Here is a 27083-nt window from a genome sequence, read left to right as displayed (position 1 = left end):
TTTAAGCAAGTTTCCTTTTAGTTTTTGAATGTAATTCAATTTATAAAATAGATTTTAAAATCAATAAACTGCAACATTATAAACAACAGTTTTAAATTAATAAACTGTAGCATATTATAAATTGACAATAAATTGCAATATATTATAAATTAAATTTTTTTAAACCAAAAACTGGCAACATATAAAATATAAAGTATATGTAAAGGTATATGTAAACATATAAAGTATAAAATATCAATAAAATGCAGTATATTATAAACTAAATTTTTTAAATTAATAAATACTGCTGCATATTATGAACTAGTGGTTCTCATGCAAAATTTGCCTCTATGATGCTGGAATGAGTGGTTGCTAGGGCGTTGCTATGTGGTTGCCGAGGTGATCTGAGTGATTGTATCGTAATGAGTGAGTGTTGCTGTCAAAAAGAGGTCAGAAGAGCCTCTGTGATGTTTTGCTCCAGATACTCTGCTGTCATATTTGAGTTTGGGTTTATTCAAATCACTAACCCTGAGTATAAACCAGCTTTAGTAAGTAAAAAAAAGATTGTCGGTGTGATTCTGGTCTCTCCACATGCAGTGAACATCCTCCTGACAGCGGGCTGATCAATTCACCTCCGAATAACCAGTCTCCTCGCGGCTCACTCCAGATTTTCCCCGCTCAGACTGACACTCGGTATTGGATGAATATTTTATGGGTGCAGAAGAGAAGGTGATGAAAACAATGAATAATGTTAAAGGCCGTTTCCTTGAGGACACACGCGGGATCTTTTTAAAAGGGGAGAAAGAAATGAAACTGTTTTTTGCTTCCAGATAAAGAACAGGCCAACGATGCGTGTGCACTGGTGCAGAGACGAGCAGACGCTTCCCATTCATTCTCTATAGGAAGCTCGCGCTGGGGATTGTGGGATTGATGGTGTGGTGAGAATGTCAAGAAAAGTGCACTGTGTTCAACTTTATGCAAACGACGCAGCCGCTGACGTCTGTCATGAGCGTTTGGAAATCTGCTGATGCTGCTGGATTTACTGCATAAATCACATCATATCACTGTAGTTCAATTACAGTTTGCACAAATGCATCATGGCTAGACTGTGTATTGAATTTACACTGCACATATACTTTGGGAAATTAAAAAAATATAAAAATTGTAATGCATATATATAACATAAATTTATTGATGATATTGAATGCAATCTTACCACACCTGCCTTACTTCCTCGCTGACTGGACGTTATGCAGACATTGTATTTAAATAATGCCTATGATGCTTTCTTACCTTTGTATTAATGCTGAATTGAACAGGTTTCTGACACTAATGTGCATGAATATAATTTGATGAATCGTAAACAGGACATGACTGACAGAAATCCCATGTACATGTGTGCTGCAGTGAAGATGCAAGGATGCCCTGCAGTTACATGAAGATTGATGTTATTTGGCATTGTGATTTCATTCTTTGAATGTAAAGAGGTCAAACAGAAGGACAGAGAGAAGACTAAGCAAAGCTGACATGTTGATGTGCAGTTGGTAATGAACATGCACATGACATGCAGTACAGTGTGCTGCGTTTGAGGCTGGCTTGTGTCATGGTTCAATCCCATTTTTCATGCTTTCCTTCAAATTTTCTATCTGTATTTACTTGCCTGTGCAATAAAAGGCTAAAGAGCAAATGTTGGAGTCATCTTGCTGATTGCTCTAATATTAAACATATGTAAGATGATAATATGAGAGGTATAAATATATATATATATATATATATATATATATATATATATATATATATATATATATATATATATATATATATATATATATATAAAGAGAGAGAGAGAGAGAGAGAGAGAGAGAGAGAGAGAATGAATACATACATGCCTAAATGAGTCCAAAATTTTGGACATGAGTCCAAAATTTTCACATGCGTAGTTTTTTTCGTATTCCCCATCGTTTCCTATCAAAATGCATGCTACAGATGTGAAAACGCAGAAAATCGAACCTGATCCGAATTGGTTTTTAACATTTCGGTGGCAGTGTGCAAACGTGATTGACACAATGTGAGGTCGTATTTATTTTTTAACGTGTAAAAATTTGGGATGAAAATTTCCAACTCTGTGTGCAATGACCTTAACTCTTGTGCTGTGCTGAAAATCTTTTACATAATTCGGTGTTCCTGGCTAAAAATGACCGACCTTTTGAAAACTGCTTGTAAATAATCTCTGATTTTGGATTCAATCTTTTAATCATCTTGTTTTCTTTCAATTAGAACAGGTTTTGAATTTCTTTTTGTAACCGTGATTGTAGGCCTCATTGATCTGAGCTCATGCATCTCAGTTTTTGAGTGGAAAAAGCCTAATTTGTGGATAATTTTGGCAATATTTACTCAAAAATTGAGGTGCATAAGCTCAGATCAGTGAAGCCTACAATCAGTCATCTAAAAGAAATACAAAACTTGACAAAAAGATAGAATCCAAAATTTGGTAATATTATCGCATATAAACGAGAATTTCTAAGCAGTTTTTAAAAGGTTGGTCATTTTTGACCGGGAACACCAAATATTCATTTTTGATTAGAATTACCAAAAGTGTAACAAAGTGGGGGGAAATTAATAATAATAAATAAAATGAAATAAATACATTTTTAATTGTTTTATTTTATTATTTTTCAAGTTATATCCTGTGTGAGAAACGTCAGTAAGTTTCATGACATTATCATTTCCGGGGGGTTGAAACACAACATGAGGGTTAATTAATTTTGAAGATTTGGTAAAAGTTAAGTTCCTAACCTATGCAGTTTTTAGGTAAATGTGCATTGTTTTCAAATAGTTCAGATTGTCTTCAAACACCTTTCAACTTTTATAAAAGGATGTATTTATGATCAAATGTAGCACTCTTACATGCACCAAAAATGCATAAAAAAAGATAACCTTAAAAGCTATAACATGATTATTTGTGTTATCTCAGAAAATGGCTTCAAGCACATTATGGTGCAGGATATGAAATATAAGTCTGTACTGGTCCTCGTGTTTCTGGATACAGCATTCTGAACATGCAGCATTCAGACGTTGATGGATTGTTTGCCGTATGCATCCAGTGGTGACATTAGCAGGATGAAGGATGGACACAGAGCTGCAGCCTGACAGAAACCTGCTGCTGATCATTGATCGCTCATGACGCTGAGGCATTATCTGCATTACTACGAGTAATCAAACTCATGCAAATCAGGTTATCAGAGATTATCAGTGCAACACACAGTACTAACACTGACCTGTACTTTTGCTACAAGGCTTATTGGGACTGTTTTCATAATGTAATGCAGGGCTATAACCAGTGTTTTTACATTTGATTTAATTTTAGTTAAAGTTTATCAGGATCAATCGTTTTACTGGCTCCTGTACAAATATCTTCCAGTCTTTATAGAATTACAATAAGCAGACACATAATTGGAGAAAAATAACATCACTTACTGAGAAATACAAACACAATAATGCAAATATGAATATGAAAACTGTATATGCAATGAGATATGAATCTATACAGGACGTTCAAATGTGACTCATTTTAATATGAATATCATAAGAAATAAACATAGTGCACTGAATATTGCACAGGAGTAGGGTAAAGGTAAAATGGGCCAAATAAGGTTCTAGCATCATATCTCTTTAAATTTTTACAGAAAATCACAATAACTGATCATGCATTGTTGCTTCAACACTTGTTGACACGTAACAATGATTTTTACTGGTCTGAGTTTTTAAGGCGGGCTGGGCAGAGTGTTGAAGCTTGTCAGAGAAATTGTAAGGTAATTGATCCTGATATCCAAAATTTCATTAATCACTAATAAGGGTACTAAAGCAATTATAAGTAAGCTTACCAACAAAGCAAAGGTTTATGAACAATGTTTTGACGTGCTCTTTCAAATTAAAACGTTTAATTTATAAAAGAAAAGGTCATTTTAGGTAGAAATGGCTTGTTAAGCTAAAATGGGCCACAATTTTCAGCTAAAATGGGCTGCATACACACACACTTTTAGACAGAAATTGAGGGTGAAAATAGGTTTATAGGCCAACTGTAGATATGTATCCATACAAAATCTAACAGTCTTTAAAAAAATACAAGCATACACAAATACATGCACACAAAAGACACCAATGCACAGAAACACACACCTATACAACACGATCAGTTCATTTTTAATTGCATTGTTTAATTAAATATTCATTCAACTTTCTATTTAATGAAATACATGTATGGTGTTGCTATGGCACACTAAAGACAATACTGTTGATTTACTGTTAATAATAAAATGATTTAAGCTGAAATTACCTGTGTTGTTCTCTTTTTATATCTGTATCCGTGGCTCAAGAAGGTACCTACTGATACTCTAACTCTTATAATTTGAACAATTTTATAATTTATATTAAATTTAAGAGACCCATGCTAATTTATAAGAATATCATTAGATCTCATATAGCTTATTTGATGGTATAATAAGTCATTTACCAAAACTTGGCCAATTTTATCTGACTTCACCCTATTTATATTGCACAGAAGCTTAAAAACACTTCCTTATAATATTTCATAGTGGTTGATCAAGTGACAAGTGATTTCAGTGACAGAATCTTAAACATTGATGTAATGTTTACTACAGCTTTAATAGTTATAGTGAGCGCCCTCTAGAGCTTCTCAAGAGTATGTGCAACATCAAACCAAAAAGAAAGAAAAATAACAATCGAGATCTTTTTAATATCCCAGTTGTTTCTCCTAGACAGCAGTTAGATTCAATGGAGAGTAAACCTAATGTATAAAAGCACAAGTAACTCTGACAGACTGAATATGCATTACCTAGGCTTCTCATCCGCATGTAATGTGTTGTTTTTAATCGTATAGCCCACAGTAATCAAATATTTATGGCTCATTAGGTGGATACTTGTTATCTGAAGTGAATTACAGAGCAGTTTCTGCAGTGATAGTCCCTCTGGAGAACTTCAATAACTTCAAAACTTCAATAACATCCCTTCTGATAGAGTCTGTGACCTTTAACCCCTGAGAAAGACCACACACACACACACACACACACACACACACACACACACACACACACAGAGTCTCATGCTGAATGTGGTTATATAAGAATGAGAAAAATAAGGCTAGACTCTTATTTCTAATGTAAATACTGGAAGATAATTGTTAAAGATGTTTAAAGGTTATTTATGAGCATACAAAGTGTATAATTATCCAGCCAGTTTCAGTTTGTTTTTGCAGTAATTGGGTTTACATTACAAAAATACAAGCAATGTATCATTACGGATCATTCATGCAAATAAAATACAAAATAAACTTTAATTTTGCCAAGAGGATGATATGCACATCATTTCATTTGACTATTTTTCATATTATTATTATTATTTTTGTTAATTTGTTTGACGGTTTCATCATTATGGTTGATAATAAGTAATATAAACCCAAAGCAGCACATGACCGACTTCAGTGTTGAAATGTGATTGAAATAATGTCAGTTGTTGGAAAAACACTGAAAGAACATTGAAACAATGTTTAATGTTTAAGTCTTTTTTTATTAACAATCTATAGGCCTGTCTACCATAGAACTGCCATGGTATTCTTACAAAACACCCTGCAGTACCACATAAATACCCTGGTACCCTGTTTTATATCAAAGTGTTGTTAATATTATTATAACGTGTCCCACTGAAATACGCGAATCAACAATTCAGAATCGTCCTTCCTTTCTGAGCCTCTCGAGGAGCCGTAGCTGTCCACTTTTCCTCCACGTCAGCTGCATCTGCGCACTGCTCTCATCCACACATACATGAAGTTTCTTACACTGGTAATCATACAGTAAAATCGCTCCTGACGTGACAATAATCGCATGAAGTGATGTTTAAGAAACTGAAGCAGAAGGTGATAGAGTCGCCTCAGCGGAGCAGCGCGCAGGTCAGTGCTCTTTGCTCATGTAGCATGTATGCTAACAAAACAAAACAACATCAAGTATGTACTAGAGTTGTGAAGCCTAACACTCTTGTTACTGTATTAAACATTCAGATTGCAAAGGTTAGCGCTTAAATCTTAATAAAGTAGCTGACTAGTTAACCAAACGGTACCAATAAGCAATCAGATGGATATAATATGGTACTTTGATATTTAATATGGTGCTGAGTGATTACCACATTCATGCATAATGGCATTTACATGGTACGCCAAGGTATTTAAAGTAATATTTTGGACATGTATCAATGGTATTCTGGGAAGTACCATATTTCCATGATCATTTCTTTGCTTGTCAACTACTTAATGACCGGTTAACCAGAGCCAGAGCTCCTCACAGCCTAAACACACTTGATCTTGAAAGGTTAAACTTCTACTTCAGTTGAGATTCAAGTCTGTTTGGTTTAATTAATAAGTAAAGTTATGAATATCAATGTTTGGGGGTGAATCTTATGAAGATTATCAAAACATAGCCTATCTGTGTCTAAAAAAAAACACACCAAAAAACTCACTTTTGGTAACAATTATGAATATTTAAACCTAACCATAAAAAGAGCCTACTGTAATGTGAATAAATAAATGTTAAACACATATTTCACATATAAAATAGTTTTTTTTGCAACATAAATATCTTTACTGCCACTTTTGATCAATTTAATGCGTCTTTGTTGAATAAAAGAATATATATATATAATAAAAATATATATTTACCTCAAACTTTTGAATAATAATAATAAGACAAAATATTAAGCAGCAAAAATCAATATATTAGAATGATTTCTGAAGGATAATGTGACATTGAAGACAGTAATGATTAAGCTTTGCATCACAGAAATATATTTAAATAGAAAACTAGTATTTTAAATTATATTATAAATAAACATTTATATTATTATAATAATATTGCACAATTTCCACTGTGTTTGATCAAATAAATGCAGCCTTGCTGAGCAAAAGAGACTTTTTTCAAAAACATAAAAAACTGATTCCAGACTTTTGACCAGGGGTGTATTCCAGAAAACACGGTTAACTTATGTTACGATCTCTTTTCTGAATCGCAACAAAATAAGGGAGACACCACACACCACAGCCAATTATTAAGTGCATTTTTCAAAATCATACAGTCACTGCTGGAAAGGGTTCAAATATGCAAAAGATGCTAGAAAACTGAAGATTCTGCAGGACCTGGAGGATTTTTCTGAAGAACAGCGCTCAGTTTAACTGTTCAGAACAAACAAGGGACTCATGAACAACCATCACAAAACAAAAAAACAGTCGTAGATCATCCAGGTAACCACACACAGTATTAAGAACCAAGGGTTCCCAAACTTTTGAATGTGGTTATTTTAATAATTTCAGCTATTTTTTTGTCTTGTGGACTATATGTAAACATCTTTTATGGAAAATATCTTACTCAGGACAGCACTAAATAAAAAATAACATGCATTTTGTATGATCGCTCTTATTTTGGTAAAATTATCCACATTTTCACAGATTCTGCAAGGGGTTCACAAACTTTCGCATGCCACTGTAGAATGCCAGTATAAATGGTAATCAGTGTGTCAGCAGGTACGTGTAAATGTGTAGCATTTATGAAAGACATCAGTCCAACCATTCACAGCCCACTCCAAAAACAACAACCATCCCAAAGGAGATCTCCTGTATCCCTCACATCTCATCAGTTCTCCAATAGCCTCATGAGTAACCCAAAGTACAGAGCAAACAAACACAGCTCACTCTCATCTCTTTCGCAGTCTTTTATTGAGTGCCATGATTACATTCAGGTGTGCAACCACTCCCTTCAGCCAATCACCTGCAACTGAGAAATAACTGGAACCGTCACACTTACCTTCAGTTAAACCCTGAACTTTGGGTTTACTGCTTAGTGCATATCGCCACCTAATTGATGGTTATGCAATATTTTTTTTCCGTTTAATCTTTAATCCTTGAGAATATGACTTATATTTTTTGTTTGATGCAAATTATATATTAAGTCATATCAGATATGTATTTTTATTATAGAAATACATTATAAAAAATGCCGATCCATGTGTGAGATGATAATATAAAATGTAATATATAAAATATAATAAATTAATTATTACCCTATCATAGTGTTTTATGTATTATACAGATAACTGTTATACATGCCAATAAATTAAATAGAATAACCATATTAGAATAATATATTACCTTATGTATTACTTTTATTAGCGCTTTATAAATAAATATATATGCTATATATATATAGGCTATATTATATAATGTTATGCGCTATCTGTCACGCCCACTGAAGGCTGGTCAGTAGATCATGCATGCTCTGATAGCGCTGAAGTGAACTAACTCTGGACCATAACCTGCTCCGGAGCAGGCTGTCTTCAGAGAGCAAGTTACTATGGTTACTTACCCTGAAAGTACCGAAAGCTGAGGTTATCTGCTCGCTTATCCTCAAACTTAACCGGGCATGTCACATCACCTGCTTTCTGGATTACACCCCAGAAGTGTATTTGGTGCACTGATTGTGATTGTTGTCTTGATGTATAATGCACATGTCTGTGTGCAGCAGGTGAGTTCAGGAGAGAGGCGCGCTCAGCCCCCTTTCCTGCACCAAGATGCCCCAGCCTCCCCCAACGTCAGAGAGGTGAGCGGTCAGACACAAACAGCCCATCTTCTCATTGGTCTTGACTGCATGCGTATGAGCAGCAACTGCTTCCATGTGCCAGATATGCCCTTTAACTCCTGTGTGTTTAATATCTGAACTGTTATGAATAAGAATACACCATACTCTCATAATACAGGCTTTTCTCATGATTGCAGACACAAAACAATTTCAGGTGATCTTTAGTGTTTGTCAGATGCACAAAATCATTGTGAGACTATCTATAATTCAAGTATTTACTTTACAGTGCATAGGTCATACAAGACATTGCATGTTTTGCAAGGTTCCCCTTTCTGTCAAACATATTTTAGTCACTTAGTTATTTTGTATAATTTTGTTTTAGAATTTTTATCATATGTTAATGTAAAAACTCTTGTGTAATATAACTTGTGTTTTTTTGTTTGCAGTTTTTTTTATTGTATTTGTTATACATGTATTTTTTTTATTGTTTTTTGCCATGAAAATAGCCTAAGATGCTGACATGGCATTAAATAAATGTATACTACTACTACTCTTTACTTTACAGTAAATTTATACGTTATATCTATAATTTTATCATTTTAAACCTAAGAAATGTGTTTGAAAAGTTTAGTTTTAAAAAGTGTGCTTGAGCTTTCATTCTAGATTTAAATTAATAAAATTAAATTAATTTGAAATTTTGAAATGTTAAGTGTCTAAATACTTTTTGGGGTCACTGCGGTCTGGACCAGTTCTAGGGCATTAGATTCTGTGAATTTAATATGCTTGTTTAAGTTAAATGATCTTCCTCTTGTTTTACAGAGTTTGTGCAGAGATATCAAATTAGTTTGATAATCTCCTGCTGGTTCGTTGCCACATGACATGCTATTATTGTACTAATGCAGGCTAATAATAGTCTAGATGGTTCAGTTTTGTCATTTCTGGACTGTGATATTAAACCCCCCTTTGAAGCATGAACCTTTAAACATGGCAAATATTGAGATATGAATACATCTTCTGAAATAGTATTGGACTTTCAAACACTGCTTGGTTTATTTTTGTGAGTTTTGTCAATGTAGCATGAATCAAGTTACAATTTTTTTTGTTTTATTGATGTTTTTGTCCTCTTTTATGAATCACTGCTCAGAATGAAGCAGATCACCATTGCAGGGTTTACTGATCAGTGAGCCAAGGTTTTGATCGTACCTTTGTCTTTCTACCACATTTTCTGTTTGTATTTCTTTTTCTTTTTTAAATTTTCATCAGATCTCTGAATGAATTTCACATCATCTCAGCATTTCCAGGGCTCAACAATAAGGATTTTTTTCCCCATTTATTTTTTTACTAGCATTGCCAACATTTTCATCGGCCCCACCACAATTTATATATATATTATTTTTTTATTTTTTTGTATTTAATTTACATTTTTATATTTAAATTCAGTTATATATATATATATTTAATATTTTTATTTGATATTATATTTATATTTTTGTTAAAATATTATATTAATATTCCATATAATAATAATAATTATGTAATATATTAAAAATTATATTTTTATATTATATTTTAATTTTGATATTAGATTATACTTATACTTGTATTACATAAGACATATTTAGTTCAGCAAAATTTGATATAAGGAATAAAACAAACAAAAACCTGTTTACATCATCAGTAAACATAAGATAAAGTGACAACACAGCTTTGTCAACTCATCCTTATTTTTGAGCCCTAATTTCTTCTGTGCCAAAGACTGCTAGATTTACCTGTTCGATGTCTCTATACACACCATATCAATCCCATTCAAGAGAATCAAGGTCAGGTTTTGTAGAGACATCCAATAGCGTAGGTCTGCAGCCTCAGTGTGGATCCGCTGTCTCAACTCTCTCTGTTTCCACAGATGTCATTCTCTCATCCTCTCTGGCTCTTTTTCTGTTGTCTCACTCATTGTGTTGTTTTCTCATTGCTCTTCACTCCTCGGTCCCGTCGTTAATGCGTTGACTCATGTGGGGGGGTCGTTCAGCTGCTGGCTGGGATGATAGCAGAGCCTGCTTTTCTCTCTGAGTATACTATCTTTGCTCTGGACCACTCAAAACGACCCAAAGCGGCCCAGGTGCCCAGTGCGGTGAGTCTGTCCTCGCACATCGCCTCCTCTTCCTCACCCCTCGAGAAATAAAAGCAACCCTCTGTCCCGTCCCGTCTGCGATGCCTTTGGAGGTTATGGGCTAGAGGAGGCCGAGTAACACCTGCTTGCAGCTTTTCTTCTTGAGCGTTTCTGCATAACTCAAAGGCATCTCGCTCCTAACCCCTGCATCTAATATCTTGCGTTCCTCGTTAGGCCTGATTTGTGGGATGGCAGTTGCTTTTCTCTGTTTTTGTACCTCAGAATGGTTCCTCTGATTTGGCATCTCCAGGAATTAATGTTATTCCCGTAGTGTTAGATATTGCCATGGATTCCCTGTCCCGTATCCTCATAGCTTCCCCTCGGTTATACAGTGTTGAATGTTCCCTTGCTCTTCCCCAACAGTTCTGTTGATTTCCTTGTAAAATTACTTTAAACAAAGTATTTTCCGAATGTGTTTCTAAATTTGGATTATTGAAGGTTCTTTCGCATGACTCGATTCAATATTTCCCAGTGCATTGAACTCTGGAGCGAAGTTTCACGCTTTAGTTATTTTATGATTATTTTTCTTTTTAAAAAATTTAATTAATTTTAAATTTGACACAAGGAGGATCTAACAGTTATGTTAATCAGTAATATAATACAATACAATATAAAGTAACCATATATTGTATATTTCATCTAATAATATATTTTCAATGTATGTCTTTTATTAAAAATTGTGTGTGTGTGTGTATATATATAATATATATATTAGTAATTACAATATGTGGGAATTTTTTGTTTTGGTAATATTGGTCAGGGCTGCGTTTCACAAAAACATTGCAAGCTTTGGTAGATGAAGGAGCCATTGACGGCAATGGTGTGCATGATCTAGCTGTACTTAGGTACACAATGATTTTGGGAAACACATCACCCACTGATATATCAGTCTGTTCTATTTTTTTTTTTTCCCCCTTTCTGTGACGTATAAACAAAATTAGCAAGACTTTTGTTCTTCACTCAGATATGTTACCTATTATTTTTACGTATACGTTAAAAACAGCCACAAGAAATAAAAAAATCTAACCCTAAATCTATCACACAAAACAGAAATAAAGTATTTAAATTCTATACACACAAACTCTTGACTGCACACAGTTTCTTGCTAACTAACTAGCATCCTCATAAAATGACCGTGCATGACTATCTGCAATATTTTTGAGGCTGAGGTGTATTGAACTGAACTGAACTGAACTGATGCGAGTCATGTGAAAGGCTCTTTGGGCTCTATACAGTCCCCTATACAGCATGCACCAGCACTTTATGTGAGTTTACACATGCAGGCATTAGTGGATTTGTCCGTGTTAATGTCACATTATGCAAAGCAGTAATATTTATGTACTATTATAGTGTTTAATAATATTTTGAATTAGATTTGAGCTTTTTTAGTTTTTAATTTTAGTTTTATTTAGTAGTTTTGTAATCATTTATATATATATATATATATATATATATTTTTTTTTTTTTTTTTTTTTTTTTATATTAATATCTGTACTATTATCACATTATCCAAAACAGAGTTGTTTTTGTATTATTTATATACTATTATAATATTTTGAATTAGCTTTTATTTACATTTTTTTAATTATTTTAAGTTTAGTTATAAGTTAAAGTTTTAGTAATTTCATGTTCTTTTGTCATTTTTAGGTTTATAATTTTAAATCTCTCTATTCATCTTTCATTTAATTTTATTTCCGTTTTAGTAAGTGTATTACTTAAGCTTATTTTTGGTTTAGTTAGTTGTCAAGGCAACATTTAAAAAAAAAATAGGTTTAAGTTTTCCATCTAATATTTATCATGCATCATTTTATTGCCGCTTTACTTCAAATAAATGAAAACATTTAATCATTTTATCTAACAAAGTCAACACTGATCTGAAGCATAAATAAGAAGCAAATATACACAACCCTTTTACAGCCCTGTGCATCTGTAATTTGTTTTAGGCACAGTTTTACAGTAAGGCCACTTTACACTGTACCAGGCTGCTCTTTCCACTAGATTGACTGTGGCTCAGCTCTGACTGAAGGATTTATTTCTGTAGATACAGATAATCCTCCACATACACCTGAGCTCATTACACACACATCAGCTGACATACAGCACAGCCAATCACATCACACACTCTCATCATGTGATCTGCTGTATTACTGGCCTCATTATGATGTTCTTTGGGGAGAAATGGGCAATATGGTTATACAGTCCTGTGGATATGTGTCTTTTTTTCATTGACATTTACAACCCTGATCATTCTGATGTGTAAAGTGGACTTAAACTTTTGTTTTTCATCACATAGTCAAAGTGTCCCTGGCCTTATCTGGCATATGCAAATGTGTTTAGCTCCTCACTCAGTAAACTGGAAGCATGTTTATTTGCTATAATTGGTTGTGTGTGATGTTATGAAGGACACTGTTGGTTTAAGTGTTTCTTTAGGTTATCAAAGTGCAGGTAATATCTGATAATGCTGTCTTAATAATTGTATTTTTATTACTTTTGGCCTGAAGTGTGTAGGGATTGCCTTCTACCGCAAACAGAAAGTGAGCTTCACTTGTTGACTTTGATTTAAATACGACTAGTTTTAAACTGACTTGCATAAAAATGCTGAATTTCTTTTTTTTTTTTTAAATGGGTTAATTGCGTTGAATTAACCCATTGTGTGAAGTCTGCTTCCATAACAGAAGACTGGACCACACCGAAGACACAGCATGAGTAATCCCGACCCCTTCCAGGAACTCGTGGACACCCTCCGATGAGTTCTTGTACCTTCACCACCGCCAGCACCACCGAGCACCTGAGTAACCAGTACCACCTCTTCTTCGACTCCCGTGATCTCCAGTCCCATGGCCAAACCAGCGCCTTCTCTGGTGTGGCGGAGGAGTGCAACAGGTTCCTCCTGCAATGCTCACTAGCCCTAGAGATGCAACCACATCTGTATCTTACCGAAAGGTCCAAAATAGCCTTCATTATATCCCTCCTGACGGGGCAAAGCGCTACAATGGGCTGAAACGATTTGGTCTCAATCTGGCACCATCACCCAGTCATTCAATAGTTTCATTGCTCACTTCCGTGAAGTCTTTGGCCGATCCTCTGGCGATCCCTCCATCAGTGACCAGCTCTATCATCTCAAGGGAACCAAGTCCATAAATGAATATGCCCTCCAATTCAGAACTCTAGCGGCAGCCAGTGGATGGAATGAGCGGTCTCTTCTCACCACCTACCGCCAGGGTTTGGAACCCAGGTTACGGTTGCAGCTCGCCGGCTATGATGATTCCTGCAGCTTGGAAAACTTTATTCAACTGTCCATCCGATGTTCCACACGTATGCAATCTTGCTTTGAGGAACAACCACAATTAACCCGTTGTACTCCTCCCCATCACTACCCAGATGCAAACCACCCTCCAGAACCAGTTCATGAACCCATGCAGACAGATAATGCACATCTGTCATATGCTGAGCGGCAGAGGAGGCTTAATAATGGATTGTGTTTGTATTGTGGAAATGGCGGGCATGTACGGTCCACATGCCCAGTTCGCCCTCCTCTACTTTTGGTGAGTGTCATTCAACCCATCACTCAAAATATGAAACCGCTCACAACTGTGGTAATGCTTACTACCTCCAACATATCCGGGGGCCGCCGGGAACTTCGTATCAGGGAGCCTCTGCCGCCAACTCAAACTCAACCCCTGCAAATCAAACAGTTTACCAAGTCCGGGAAGCCCATCAGTCATTGCAATGTCCGATTCAGTGCAGGTCCCGTTCAACTAAGGGTGGGTCAGTTACATGAAGAGAGCATTTACCTACTGGTTCTGGAGGGAGCAAGAACGGACATCATACGCGGGCGACCATGGCTTGCACAACATGAACCTCAGATCTCTTGGCGCACAGGAGAAGTCCTGAAGTGGGGCAACCAATGTTTCCTTAACTGTTTTCCTAGTATCCCTCAACCATCTCCTCATTCGACCAAGATTATAACTTTGAACTCCACCTCCATCGAGAGCCCTCTAGAGCAGGGCTCTCCAACATTTTTTACACCACGGACCGGTTACGTTTTCGTAAAAAATCTCAAGTTCCATCTGTTCTCAAAGCCAAGAAGTGTTCATTCCATCAACTCTCAGTGCAGTTCCTGGTATACAACATCGATAGTGGTGGCATCCGGATGGACGAGGGGAAGGTGGAAGCCATCAAGACCTGGCCCGTTCCTTCCAACACTAAGGAACTCCAACGATTCCTGGGATTCTCCAACTTCTACAGAAGGTTCATCCAGATTACAATGTCATAATCAGTCCCCTCACCAGCCTCTTACGCAACACCTGCCGCCACTGAAGCCTTTGAGAGATTGAAAGAAGCCTTTACCCAAGCTCCAATCCTCGTTCACCCAGACCCCAAGAAGCCATTCATCATAGAGGTAGATGTCTCTACCACGGCGGTTGGAGCCGTGTTATCTCAGCAGCAGGGGACTCCAGCCAAACTCCATCCATGTGCCTTATTTTCCAGGAAACTCAGCCCGGCAGAAAGGAATTACGACATCGGCAACAGGGAACTTCTGGCCATCAAGCTAGCCCTAGAGGAGTGGAGGCATTGGTTGGAGGGTGCATAACATCCTTTCTCAGTTCTCACTGATCACAAGAACCTGCAGTACTTACCTGATGCCAAAAGACTTGACCCACACCAGGCCCGCTGGGCTCTCTTTATTTACCTGGTTCAATTTAGCCCAAGGCACAAGAATATAAAGGCAGATGCCTTGTCTCGTCTCCATGCTCCAGAAGAAAACGAGGAAGAGCCCATAATTCCAGAAAAGATTGTCGTCAGTCCTATCCAGTGGAACCCCGACCCAGACACCTCCTCCAATGCTTCCATGTCCACTCCGCCAGGCTGCCCACCAGGTGTACAGTATATCTCCCGAACACAGTGTACTCCCCTCATTCACTCTGTTTACACATCACTGGGCACTGGCCACCCAGGGGCCAACAGCACCCTCTCGCTGCTGAAAGACCACTACTGGTCGCCCAACATGGCCAGGGATGTGAGAAGGTTAGTCCAGGGCTGCGCAGACTGCGCCATTTCCAAGAGCCCACGCCACTTACCAGCAAGCAAACTCCTTCTGCTGCCCATTCCCAACCGTCCATGGTCACACCTGGGAGTTGATTTCATCACTGATCTACCGGCCTCAGATGGTAACTCCTGCATATTACAAATTGTGGACCGATTCTCTAAATCATGTCGACGTTATTATTTAACTTTGTCTTCAGATATTACGGAATTCCTGAGGACATTGTGTCGGATCGGGGGCCACAATTCGTCTCCAGAGTATGGAGAGGCTTCTTTAAGTTCCTGGGTGTGACCGTAAGTCTGTCTTCTGGATACCATCCCCAGACAAACTGGCAGACGGAGAGGAAAATCCAGGAAATTGGTCGCTTCCTACGAACCTTCTGCTACGGCCACCAGGACTCTTGGAACCAGTTTATTGGCTGGGCCGAGTATGCTCAGAATTCCCTCCGTCAACCTTGCACTGGACTCACTCCCTTCCAGTGCGTACTCTGCTACCAGCCACCCCTGTTCCCCTGGTCTGGGGAACCGTCGGAAGTACCAGCGGTCGACTACTGGTTCCGAGAGAGCGAGAGGGTCTGGGACGATGCTCACCATCAGCTCCCAACGTGCAGTGCGCAGGCGCAAGATGACAGCAGACCATTGAAGGTCCGAAGTTCCCCAGTACCAACTGGGACAGAAGGTCTGGCTGTCAACGAGGGACATCCGGATGCGCCTGCCCTGCAAAAAACTTAGTTCCAGATATGTTGGCCCCTTCACCATCTTGAGACAGATCAATCCAGTCACCTTCCAACTTCAATTTCCTCCACAATACAGAATTAATTACACTTTCCACGTGTCACTTTTGAAACCTTACCACTCTCCTGTCTCTCCCTCCACAGAGCCTGGTCCAAGTGATGAACCCCCTCTCCCGCTGATACTGTAGGACGTGGTGGTCAGCTGGAATACCTTGTAGACTGGGAGGGCTATGGCCCAGAGGAGAGGTCATGGGTCCCCAGAAATGACGTCTTAGACCCAACACTACTCGACAAATTCCATTCCACCTACCCAGATCGACCAGCTCCCAGGGGAAGAGGTAGACCACCAGGACGTCGGGGTCCTCGGCCCTCTGGAGCGGGCCATGGAGAGGGGGGTAACGTCACAGATCGGCCAGGTTCCCACGCCAGCCAATCACAACGCACACCATCACCTGAATACTAATGGAACACACCTGCACGCCGTCTGAGCCTCATCACCAAGCACCATAAAGCCACACACCTCACTGCACTCAAACGTCCGGTCTCGTTCTAACGAAGTGGACTCCTAAAGCTATCTCAGCGACTTACCTGTTACTTACCTGCCTGTTAACCTACCTCCAGTGTCCTCTCCAGCGTCGTGTCATCCAATCTCCTGTGTCCAGTTTCTTCCACCGATCTCCTGCCAATCTGTCCAAGTTTCACAGTGAGGTGTGTGGTTCTTCCAGCGTCCACGAGTTCCTGTCAAGGCAAATACACTCCAGTTATCGACTCTTCTCCATTGATCTGATATTTGAAAATAATACTTACCATCCCTTCATCTGCTTTTACTCTGCTGTCAAATAAATCCATCTGCATTGAATTAACCCATTGTGTGAAGTCTGCTTCCATAACAGTATTATATTTAGTAAATAATATATTTTATTATTGCTAGTAGTATTTTATATATATATAATTATTAATAGTAATATTTATAATAACAATAGTATTATAATGTTATAATTATTAGTATAATAAGAATAAGAATGTATTATTATTATTAATAGTGGTAGTAGCAATAATAAAATAATTATTATAATAATTTTATTTTTTATTTTAGTATTGCATTATTTGTACTATTATAAATAATATGATATTTAATATTTGTATTAGTATTATGTATTATATTATTAATAATTGTATTATTATTTATAAGAAAAACATCAACAGTATTAATAATATTTATAACAGTATTATTATTATTTTATTTTATGCATGATTTTAAATTCATAAAACACAATTTAAATAGAGTACATTTTTGCCAATGTGCCTTGTTGCCAATGTTATACTTGAAAAATAAATAATTATACAGTGTACATGTTGCTTTTTTTTACGTATTTGTAGTACAAATCATTCAGTTCTGAAGCCGAATTTGACAATGATAACACTTTCTCATGTCTGCGATTACAAACCGAGTAACATTACCCATGACTTCTTTCATCTGTCTCAGGGAGAACGCTGTGGCCGTCTAACTCTTGCTGAACTCCACAATGCCAAACGCACACGCTCTCAGTAACCAACTCCTCTAGCGGGTTTGGACAGTTTGCAGTTGACAAAGCTGCTAGTGTAGTGCTGCTGTGTTTAACTCCTCGTTTGTGTAACGCAGTAGTTATGCTGTCTACGTTTGTGTTTAACCCCTGTGTTCCTCTCCGAGTTGCATGAGGTTAGGTTTGGTGTAACCAGAAGCCCCTGCATTTCTCGTAGCAAACACTAATATTGCTCCCAGAGTAATCGGGGTGCAGCACGATGGGCTGGAGGAATACTAACCCCACCTGTTGATTGCAGAGACACCCTTTCACTCATGTTTGTCGGTTCTGTTCTGATGCAGAGCATTAAAGCAGCCGGCAGCTCTCCGAGAGGCAGTGTGAATGGGGATGGAATTGCTTCTCCTCAGGCAAGTAATAGTTAATGTTCTTTAATCTGTTTCACATTCATGAAATGTTAAAAGTGGACCAAAGACCTGTTCACATTGCATCTGAAGTGACTAAATGACATGCATTGCAGATGATTTGAAGCACCAAAACTATTTACACAGTGTCTGATGCAGAATTTTTGTTGGCATACATGGCAGCAAAGAATCCTTAAAAGTATCAGTTTTCACAAAAACGTAAAGCAGCACAACTGTTTTCAAGAAATGTTTATTGAACAGCAAATCAGTATATTAGAATGATTTCTGAAGGATCATGTGACACTGAAGACTGGAATAATGATGCTGAAAATTCAGCTTTGCATCACAGGAATAAATTACATTTTAAAATGTATTCAAATAGAAAACAGTTATTTTAAATTGTACAAATATTGTATCAAATAAATGCAGCCTTGTTAAGCAGAAGAGACTTCCTTCAAAAATATAAAAAAACTGAACAAAATGAATTTTGCACATTACTGTATGTGTCAGACAGACATTGCATCTCCCTTTTGCATTGTTTTATTGACAATTAAACACATTTTCCCTCAAAATAAGTTCTCATTATTGTATACAGTATAAAAGTACTGTAGCATAATTAATTTAAATTGAAATCTGTATTAAGTCAGTCAATGCAACAAATTAGGTGTGCATAAATAACAATTTACAGTTAGCATATTTAATGTAAGTTATATAAAAATGATAAAATTATGAAATTATAAAATAAATAAGTATATCATATATTGTAAATCAAATAATACTAATTATTATTAGTATTATTGAGCTAATAATTAAATTTTTACTATTAGTATTAATCTTAGTATTACAAATAATTTATTTTATTAGTAAAATTAAATAACTTTATTATTATTATTATTATTATTATTTATAATAATTATACAAATAACAATAACATAATAATACGATTAATTAGTATTATATAGTATATTTTAATATTATAATAATAACAATAACACTAGCAATCATAATTTTTTTAGTAGCAGTAGTGTAACTAATAGTAATTGTTTTTAGTATTAGTATTATTCTTAGAATTATAAAGATTTTTTTTTGTTTTTTTTGAGTAATAGGCTTGATCACAGTTTGAATCTTTGACCTTAAACATTATCTATTTATTTTTCATCTAATTATCATGATTTAAAATGCTTGTATACTCAAAGTATTCATTGTCCTCCAGAAAGAGGAGTCTCAGTCTCTGGCCCAGAAGCTGCAGCAGAAGGTTTCTTCCGTGGAGTCTTTGCTCCGGGGTTCGGCCCGCGGTGAAGGGCTCTTCCGCTCCGGCTCCCGGGACAGTCTGGTCAGAAGCTCCTCCAGAGAATCGCTCACTCTCATCGGAGAGAATGAAGCCCAGTCGTCGCCGGTATACGACCCTCCTTCGGACATCGAGAGCGAGGCGGAGGATTCGCCCGGCAGCGCTGAGAGTCTGCCCAAAGAGCAGCTCTTAAACCATCTGCACCGGGTCGAGAGAAGCCTCGGCAATTACAGGGGGAAGTACTCTGAGGTGAGTGCTTTTAAACGGTCATTTTGGGTGATCTGATCGCTCGTGGTCAGTCAGACTGTTTGATGATTTGAGATCAGATCTTATGATTTTCTAGAGATTTTGTAGGGGAGGGTCTCAGATTACATGTGCTACTTCTGCGAGAAGTCAAACACAAAAGCACACAGTGCTTGTTATATTGTCACTATGGAAGATTATAAGGTAGTTGTGACTTTTTGTCTTAAGAAAAAAATGTCAGAAGTATGAAATTATCTCACAATTGTAAAAACAATGAAAAAGTCACAATTATCTTTTAATTTTTTTAAAATGGATTAAAAAATAAAACACATTTCAATTTAATACCTAGCAATTTTGAATTTTTTGTCTTAAGTGCAAGTTTGTATCTCACAATCTGTACTTTTCTTCTTTTAATTGTGAATTCTTATCTTGCAATTCTGAGAAAAAAGCCCAGATGGTGGGATATGAACTCAACATTTTCCAATTCTGCCTTTAAAAAAATAAAAAAGAAATTTGAATTCACAATTTCAGAAACAAGGTAAAAGGTAATTGTGACTTTATATCTCACAAATCATAATTCTATGTTTATATCTCACAATTATATCTTGCAATTTTGAGTATACATCACATTTTTAAGAAAATTGTGACATATACTGTAACCTCAGAATAGCTAGAAAAAAAGCCAGAATTGAGAGAGAAAAAGTCACATTTAAATTTTTTACATTTTTTATTCTGTGGCAGAAATAAGCTTCCACTGGTCACATCAGATACTGTTTACAATACAATTTTTTTACCTGTGGCCTTGAACACCTCTGATCACAAGATGCAAACAGTTTTCACTGTCATTTAATTTCAAGACTTGGATTAATTGATGCAATTTGTTTGTTTAAAATCAACTTTCTGATCAATTTTTTATTTATTTATTTATGCTGTCATGTTCACATTACATACTTGCATCTCAACAGTCATTATATATATATATATATATATATATATGTATGTGTGTGTGTGTGTATATATATATATACATGTGTATATATATATATGTATATGTATATATAAAACAATAATTGCTTACTTGAGATGAAAACTGCAGTCTTTGTTGTCCATTAGTATTTTAACCAGTGGCCTCAGATTTCTATCCCAGAAATATTGCAGATGCTCATTAGGGATTTGAACAAACGCAGACATTTGTTTATTGACAGTTTACTAATCTAAAAAAATGCCCAAATAATGGCTGATTAATTGGACTTGTAGCAAGCCACTGAATCTAAAGTTCTCCCATTCCTGATGCATAAAGTTAAATCCAAATTAAAGCACAAACTGGAAAGTTTGACTGAATATAAATGGTTTCTGAGATGTAATAGTGTTTTACTTTTCACAAAAAGCTCTTTGGCTCATTTGTGGTTGCTGCGTTTCTTCTGCTGTAGCATGTGTCCTGAGATAATGGCGAAGTAATAAATCAATAAACTTTGCCGCATGAACATGCATTGCATATAGTTAAACCCTCATTAAGAGATTATTTGAACAAGTCTTTTGTTCAAGAAGAGCTCAGGCCTCTAGTGCTGACTGTGCATATTAATCATGACACAGTTGAACAGAAGTCTGAGATAATGCACTGGATTATCTGATCAGTTTACACCTGATCCAGACATTCAGACCACCTCAGGATTAGTCAGGCTTGCTTAATGCTCGATTGCCGTGGTTGTGTGTAATCGTTGGTGTGTCCCAGGACTTCAATGAAATGATTTTGGAAAAGCACATATTGTATATTTGCCCAGGATATAATGGAATAGCTTTTTTAATTCCTTACATAACATTTATGTAAAATGAGACCAGCTCTTATATGAAACAGTGTTGTTATTGTTAACCAACAAAAGCTATTAAAAATTATTTTTGGTAATTGATAGAAAGCTGAAATATAAATTTTAAATTTTAAGAAAAAATATATTTGAAAGGCATAAACTTAAAAAAACTTAGAATTAAAGTTGGCAACTAACTGAAATACGTTCAAGTACTACAACCATCCATCCATCCTAAAATGATTGAAATTAAAATGGAAATAAAAATTAAAGCTAATAAAAATGACAAAACATAACAAAATTGCTAAAAGCAGAAAAAAATATATGCTAAAATCAGTCTTTAAATTACTAAAATTGAAAATTTGAAAAAATTGAAAACAAAAATTACAACTAATTTTAATTAAAATTGGCAACTAACTGAAATAAACCAATTAAAGCTGAAGTACTAAAATCATCCATCCTTCATAGAATCAGTAAAATTAAAACAGAAATAAAATGTTTTAAAGCTATAGAAATATATATAAAAATAAAAAATATATATATATAATAAAAATGACAAAACATATAACACAATTACTAAAACTTAAACTAAAATTAAAAGAAAAACTGAAATTCTACAAATAATATTCTAAATAATACTAAATTATCACTGAAATCCAATTAAAAATGATAACTGAATAATAAAATTATTGTTATTATACGCATGACAAAATTTAAATTCCTTCCTTTACTTTAGTTGTCAGAAGGACCATTACAATTTTTTTCAGTAGTTTTTTTATTAACATTTCCTTAAAATTGTGTACATTTTTATATTGTGATTCTATAGTTGCACTTATTGACCACTGGAAAGAGGGATTGTCTTCCTGGTATCAACACCTGAGCTTCAGCTAGTGACATTGACTAATCCACTAGTCAGTAATGTAGATTGTACACTTCTGATCAGACGTGATCGCTGATTTGGGAATGGGACAGTTTGATTTGTGAAAAGAGTTGATGATTATTACTAAGCTGATGTTTTCTCTCTCTTTCCTCTCTCTCTCTCAGTTGGTTACAGCTTACCGAACCGTACTCCGGGATAAAGAGAAAACGCAGGTAATTTCACATTCAGTCGATGCAGCAGAATAAATGGCTGTAGTTTGCTTGCAGCTGGAGGGATTTTTTTCTTAATGTTTTTCCTTTAATGAGTTGCTGTATTTGCTCTGCTGTGAGGTTTGGTGCTGATATCAGTCTGTCATTCATCTCTGTCTGTGTGTCTCTCAGGCCATCCTCAGCCAGAGTCAAGATAAAGCCCTGAGAAGAATAGGGGAGCTCAGGGAGGTTCGTCTGGCACACACATTAATTCTTCATCACAGGCTCTGCCGTGTTTTTGTACCGCTGATATCTCTTTTACTGCTCGCTTCACACTGTGTACCTAAAGGCAGCATGAAACGGCATTCACAATTCAGCTAACGTCTGCAGCGTGACGTCTTTCAGAGACAGTTTAGGATTTTGTCTCTCTGCTTTTGATTGATTGTGAGAGGATTGGGCACAATATATAAAAAATTAAACAATAGTAAATAAAATAAACCATGTATGAAGCCGTGTTATTTTGGTATAATTGGGATAGATAGCATTATATACTATTGAATCCGTTTTTGTTTTTATAGACGGTTTTAGCGGCAAAAACATAAACAAACGTTACTGCGCATGCGGTTTTGTGGCCTTAACTTCCGGTAGACATCCAAATAGAATCAATAACAACAGCTAAATCCCTCTAGAGTAGATTATTTTTTGATAACAAGCAAAATATGTTTGCTGCGTAATTCAGACGGATTTATTAAAAATGCAAATTCATTGTCTGCCCGCCGGAGGCGTTTTAAAGCGGGAGAACTGAAGATTAGTAGCCAAAGCAACCCTGAGCATACAAACTCTGCTTTATCAGGCATATAACATGCAAGATGAAATGAAAATGACATCGAACATTTTCTAAAGACAGTGTTCCTTCAGAAATACAGTGATATAAAAACACCCGCGCCTCGTTTTGATTTTTAAACATGCATTACGTGCTCATGTTTATGCAACGAAGCCTTTTCGAAAATCGGTCAGTTTTGATATCGTGGCGGGTCGCCATAAAATAATGTATGGGAAACACATCCCACAGCACAACCACCTGAGCCCAACTTCATCACTTTAACTGTGTTTGTAGCCGACGCCACTAACCAGACCGAGAAACAAACACAGACCGGAAGTTAACTTCGGGCCTGGCCCGATGAAACCGTCTTACTTTTAGTTAAAGGTTTAGTAATTTTGTTGCGTTTTTGTCTTTAGGTTTGTTAAATATGTCTATATAATTTTTAGTATTTTTTTATTCATTTTAGTGCATCAAGGAAACTAAAGTCAAATGTGACCCTGGAGCACAAAAGCAGTCTTAAGTCGCTGGGGTATATTTGTAGCAATAGCCACAAATACATTGTATGGGTCAAAATTATAGATTTTTCTTTTATGCCAAAAATTACAAGTAAAGATCGTGTTCCATGAAGATATTTTGTAAATTTCTTACCATAAATATATCAAAACTTCATTTTTGTTTAGTAATATGCATTGCTAAGGACTTCATTTGGACAACTTTAAAGGCGATTTTCTCAATATTTAGGTTTTTTTGCACCCTCATATTCCAGATTTTCTAATAGTTGTATCTCAGACAAATATTGTCCTATCCTAACAAACCATACATCAATGGAAAGATTATTTATTCAGATGATGTATAAATCTCAATTTCGAACAATTGACACTTAAGACTGGTTTTGTGGTCCAGGGTCACAAATAATAAATGTAAATAAATAAACTAGCATATATAAAGTTTTTAGTTGTAATTAAGTATAATAACCTTGACATGAAAAAATACATGCATGAATAAGTTAAATAATAAAAAAATAATAACAAAACAAAAAATGGATTAAATGTGCTTTTTATTTTTAATTCATCATTCAAATTTAGATTTAATATATATATATGTATATATATGTGTGTATATATTAATATATATATGTGTATATATTAATATATAAATTATATTATATTAATATATATAAATTATATATTTATGTATAATTTATATATATGCATTTCTTAAAATACTTTCAAATTATTTCTATAACGTTACACAAATATATCATTTTTAGATTTTATTATTAGTATATAGTTTTATATTTTTTCAATATTGAATTAGTGAGCCTCATATGTCCTCCTCAGGAGCTTCAGATGGACCAGCAGGCCAAGAAACACCTGCAGGAGGAGTTTGATGCTGCTCTCGAGGAGAAGGACCAGATGATCACTGTACTTCAGACGCAAGTGTGTTTTCTGTGTGTTTATCTTGCATTGTGCATTTCCTAGCTGTCAGAGGTGATACTGAAGCTGTTTGTCTACAGGTGTGTCTCTTGAAGAAACGTCTGCATGCGTCTGGAGGTGTGCTTTCATCAGAGGTCGAAACCTCTCAGTCCACAGATACGGTCGATGCAAACACTGACATTCAGAGCCCCTCGAAAGATGACGGCTCGATGCTTAACACAGGTGTGTGCAGGTTTCCAAGTGCACAAAACATTTTGTGTGCAGGTTTCCAAGTGCACACTAAAGTGATCTTTAACCTGTTTCTGTTTTGTGTGTGTGGGCAGCAGAGGGCAGCGGAGAGCCGTGCAGCGAGGTGGACCTTGAGGCGCTTCAGAAGCGAATCAAAAGGCAAGAGAGTCTCCTGCAGAGATGTAAAGAGATGATTCGGTCCAGTAAAGAGCGCACCGCTCAGCTGACCAGCGAGAATGAGGTTTTACAGCAGCAGCTGCAGGAGAGACTGCAAGAGCTTGAGAAAATGAAGGTACTGAAACATTAAATAAGACAAAACATGAAGAACATCTAGTTTTTGCTTAGCTGGGTTATTTAGGGATTTTTAGTTGGTGCATATCTGTAGCTTAGTAGTTAAAGACCTGGAATGGCAACTGAAAGGTTACAGGTTCAAACCCAGCATGAGGTGATTATTGAGCTTCACCATTGTGCTACTGAGCAAAATAACATTTTATTTTATTCCTTTTTATTTTATTTTATTTTTATTTTGTCATTTTATATTTTATTTTATTCATACAGGGTTTGTTGTAGTTGATTGTAATATTTTAATATTTTGTATTATTTTTTTATTATATTCATACATAATTTTTTTTTACATTTTTGTGATTTTTTTTATTTTATTTTTTATTCATGGTTTATTTTTATATTATATTTCAGTTTTATTTGATTTTGTATTGTTACATTTTATTCATACATGGTTTGTTTGATTTTTATTTGATTTATTTTATTAATGCATTTTAATTTATCTTATTGATGCAGAGTTTATTTTACTGTTTTATATTCATTTTATATTTTATTTATACATGATTTATTGTTTAATATATTTTTATTCATATTTATATTTTTATGTTTTATTTAATGTATGTTTTTAATATTCATTATTTTATTCATGCTTTTTTATTTTATTTTATTAATACATGGTTTATATTTCTTATTTCTTATTTTTTAATTTTATATTTTTTCATGCAGAAGTTGTATTAGTTTATTTTATTATTTTACTTTATTTTATTTTATTCATACATGATTTCTTTTCTATTGCATTTTTTCTTTTATACTTTCATGGTTTATTTTATGTTTTATTTATGTTGTTCATGCATGTTTATTGTTAAATTTTATGGTTTATTCATGCATGGCTTCTTTTATCAACTTGTGTTGTTTTGTTTTTTTATTAAGTAGTATGTTGTTTTATTTCATGAATTAATGGTAATGGAGCGTATTTGTGTGTGTGTGTGTGTGTGTGTTTGTGAGGTAGCGGGCGGAGGGCTGAGAGTGTGTTTCCTGTGGATGTGATGTGTTTGTGCTGTGTGTGGGAACAGCGTTCAGCGGGACTGTGAGAGCAGAGGTTAACATTAACCTCTCCCTGCCTCAAACAGCATACGGACACACATTACAGCCCCTCCGATCCCACCGCCACACTCGCTGACACTAAAACACACCAGCTGAAGCTCAACTCAGTGATTTACTCTGCTTTTACTTTGTGAAATGACCACTAAATCATTTCAAATTTATGTGAAACACTGAAGCGCTGCATTAAATTAAACTAGAAGAATAAAACTAGATTTTTTACTTTTTCTGAAGACAAAGTGCACTGGAAACTGCCATTCACGTCAGAAGTACATAGTCATGCACCAAGGTTTAATTTTAAGCTCTAGAACTTTGTTCAGATTGAA

At 35.6% G+C, this 27083-nt stretch overlaps 1 protein-coding gene across 7 annotated transcripts in view; it reads left to right on the top strand.

The window, feature by feature from the left end:
* The first annotated feature begins 5731 nt into the window (after positions 1-5731).
* The window catches only part of LOC306884029 (golgin subfamily A member 4-like), a 48061-nt gene continuing 26709 nt past the window's right edge, over positions 5732-27083 (top strand). For 2 of the 7 annotated variants that reach the window (XR_013785408.1, XM_079439636.1), the window contains exons 1-9: positions 5759-5944; positions 8559-8636; positions 18427-18492; positions 19700-20023; positions 22864-22911; positions 23080-23136; positions 25051-25149; positions 25227-25368; positions 25470-25666. Coding sequence is in view for 6 of the 7 variants with exons in the window: in XM_079439636.1 (XP_079295762.1) it covers positions 5888-5944; positions 8559-8636; positions 18427-18492; positions 19700-20023; positions 22864-22911; positions 23080-23136; positions 25051-25149; positions 25227-25368; positions 25470-25666 (1068 nt within the window). In the remaining variant the exon portion in view is untranslated. Of the gene's footprint in view, positions 5945-8558; positions 8637-10647; positions 10744-18426; positions 18493-19699; positions 20024-22863; positions 22912-23079; positions 23137-25050; positions 25150-25226; positions 25369-25469; positions 25667-27083 lie in introns of those variants that run through there. The other 5 variants (XM_079439637.1, XM_079439639.1, XM_079439638.1 and 2 more) reach the window with 5 other exon arrangements.

This window comes from Barbus barbus (genome assembly GCF_936440315.1).
Source record: "Barbus barbus genome assembly, chromosome: 18".
In the NCBI taxonomy this organism is placed as follows: domain Eukaryota; kingdom Metazoa; phylum Chordata; class Actinopteri; order Cypriniformes; family Cyprinidae; genus Barbus; species Barbus barbus.
Note: the sequence above shows the minus strand (reverse complement) of the source record. Positions and strands in the feature narration are given on the sequence as shown.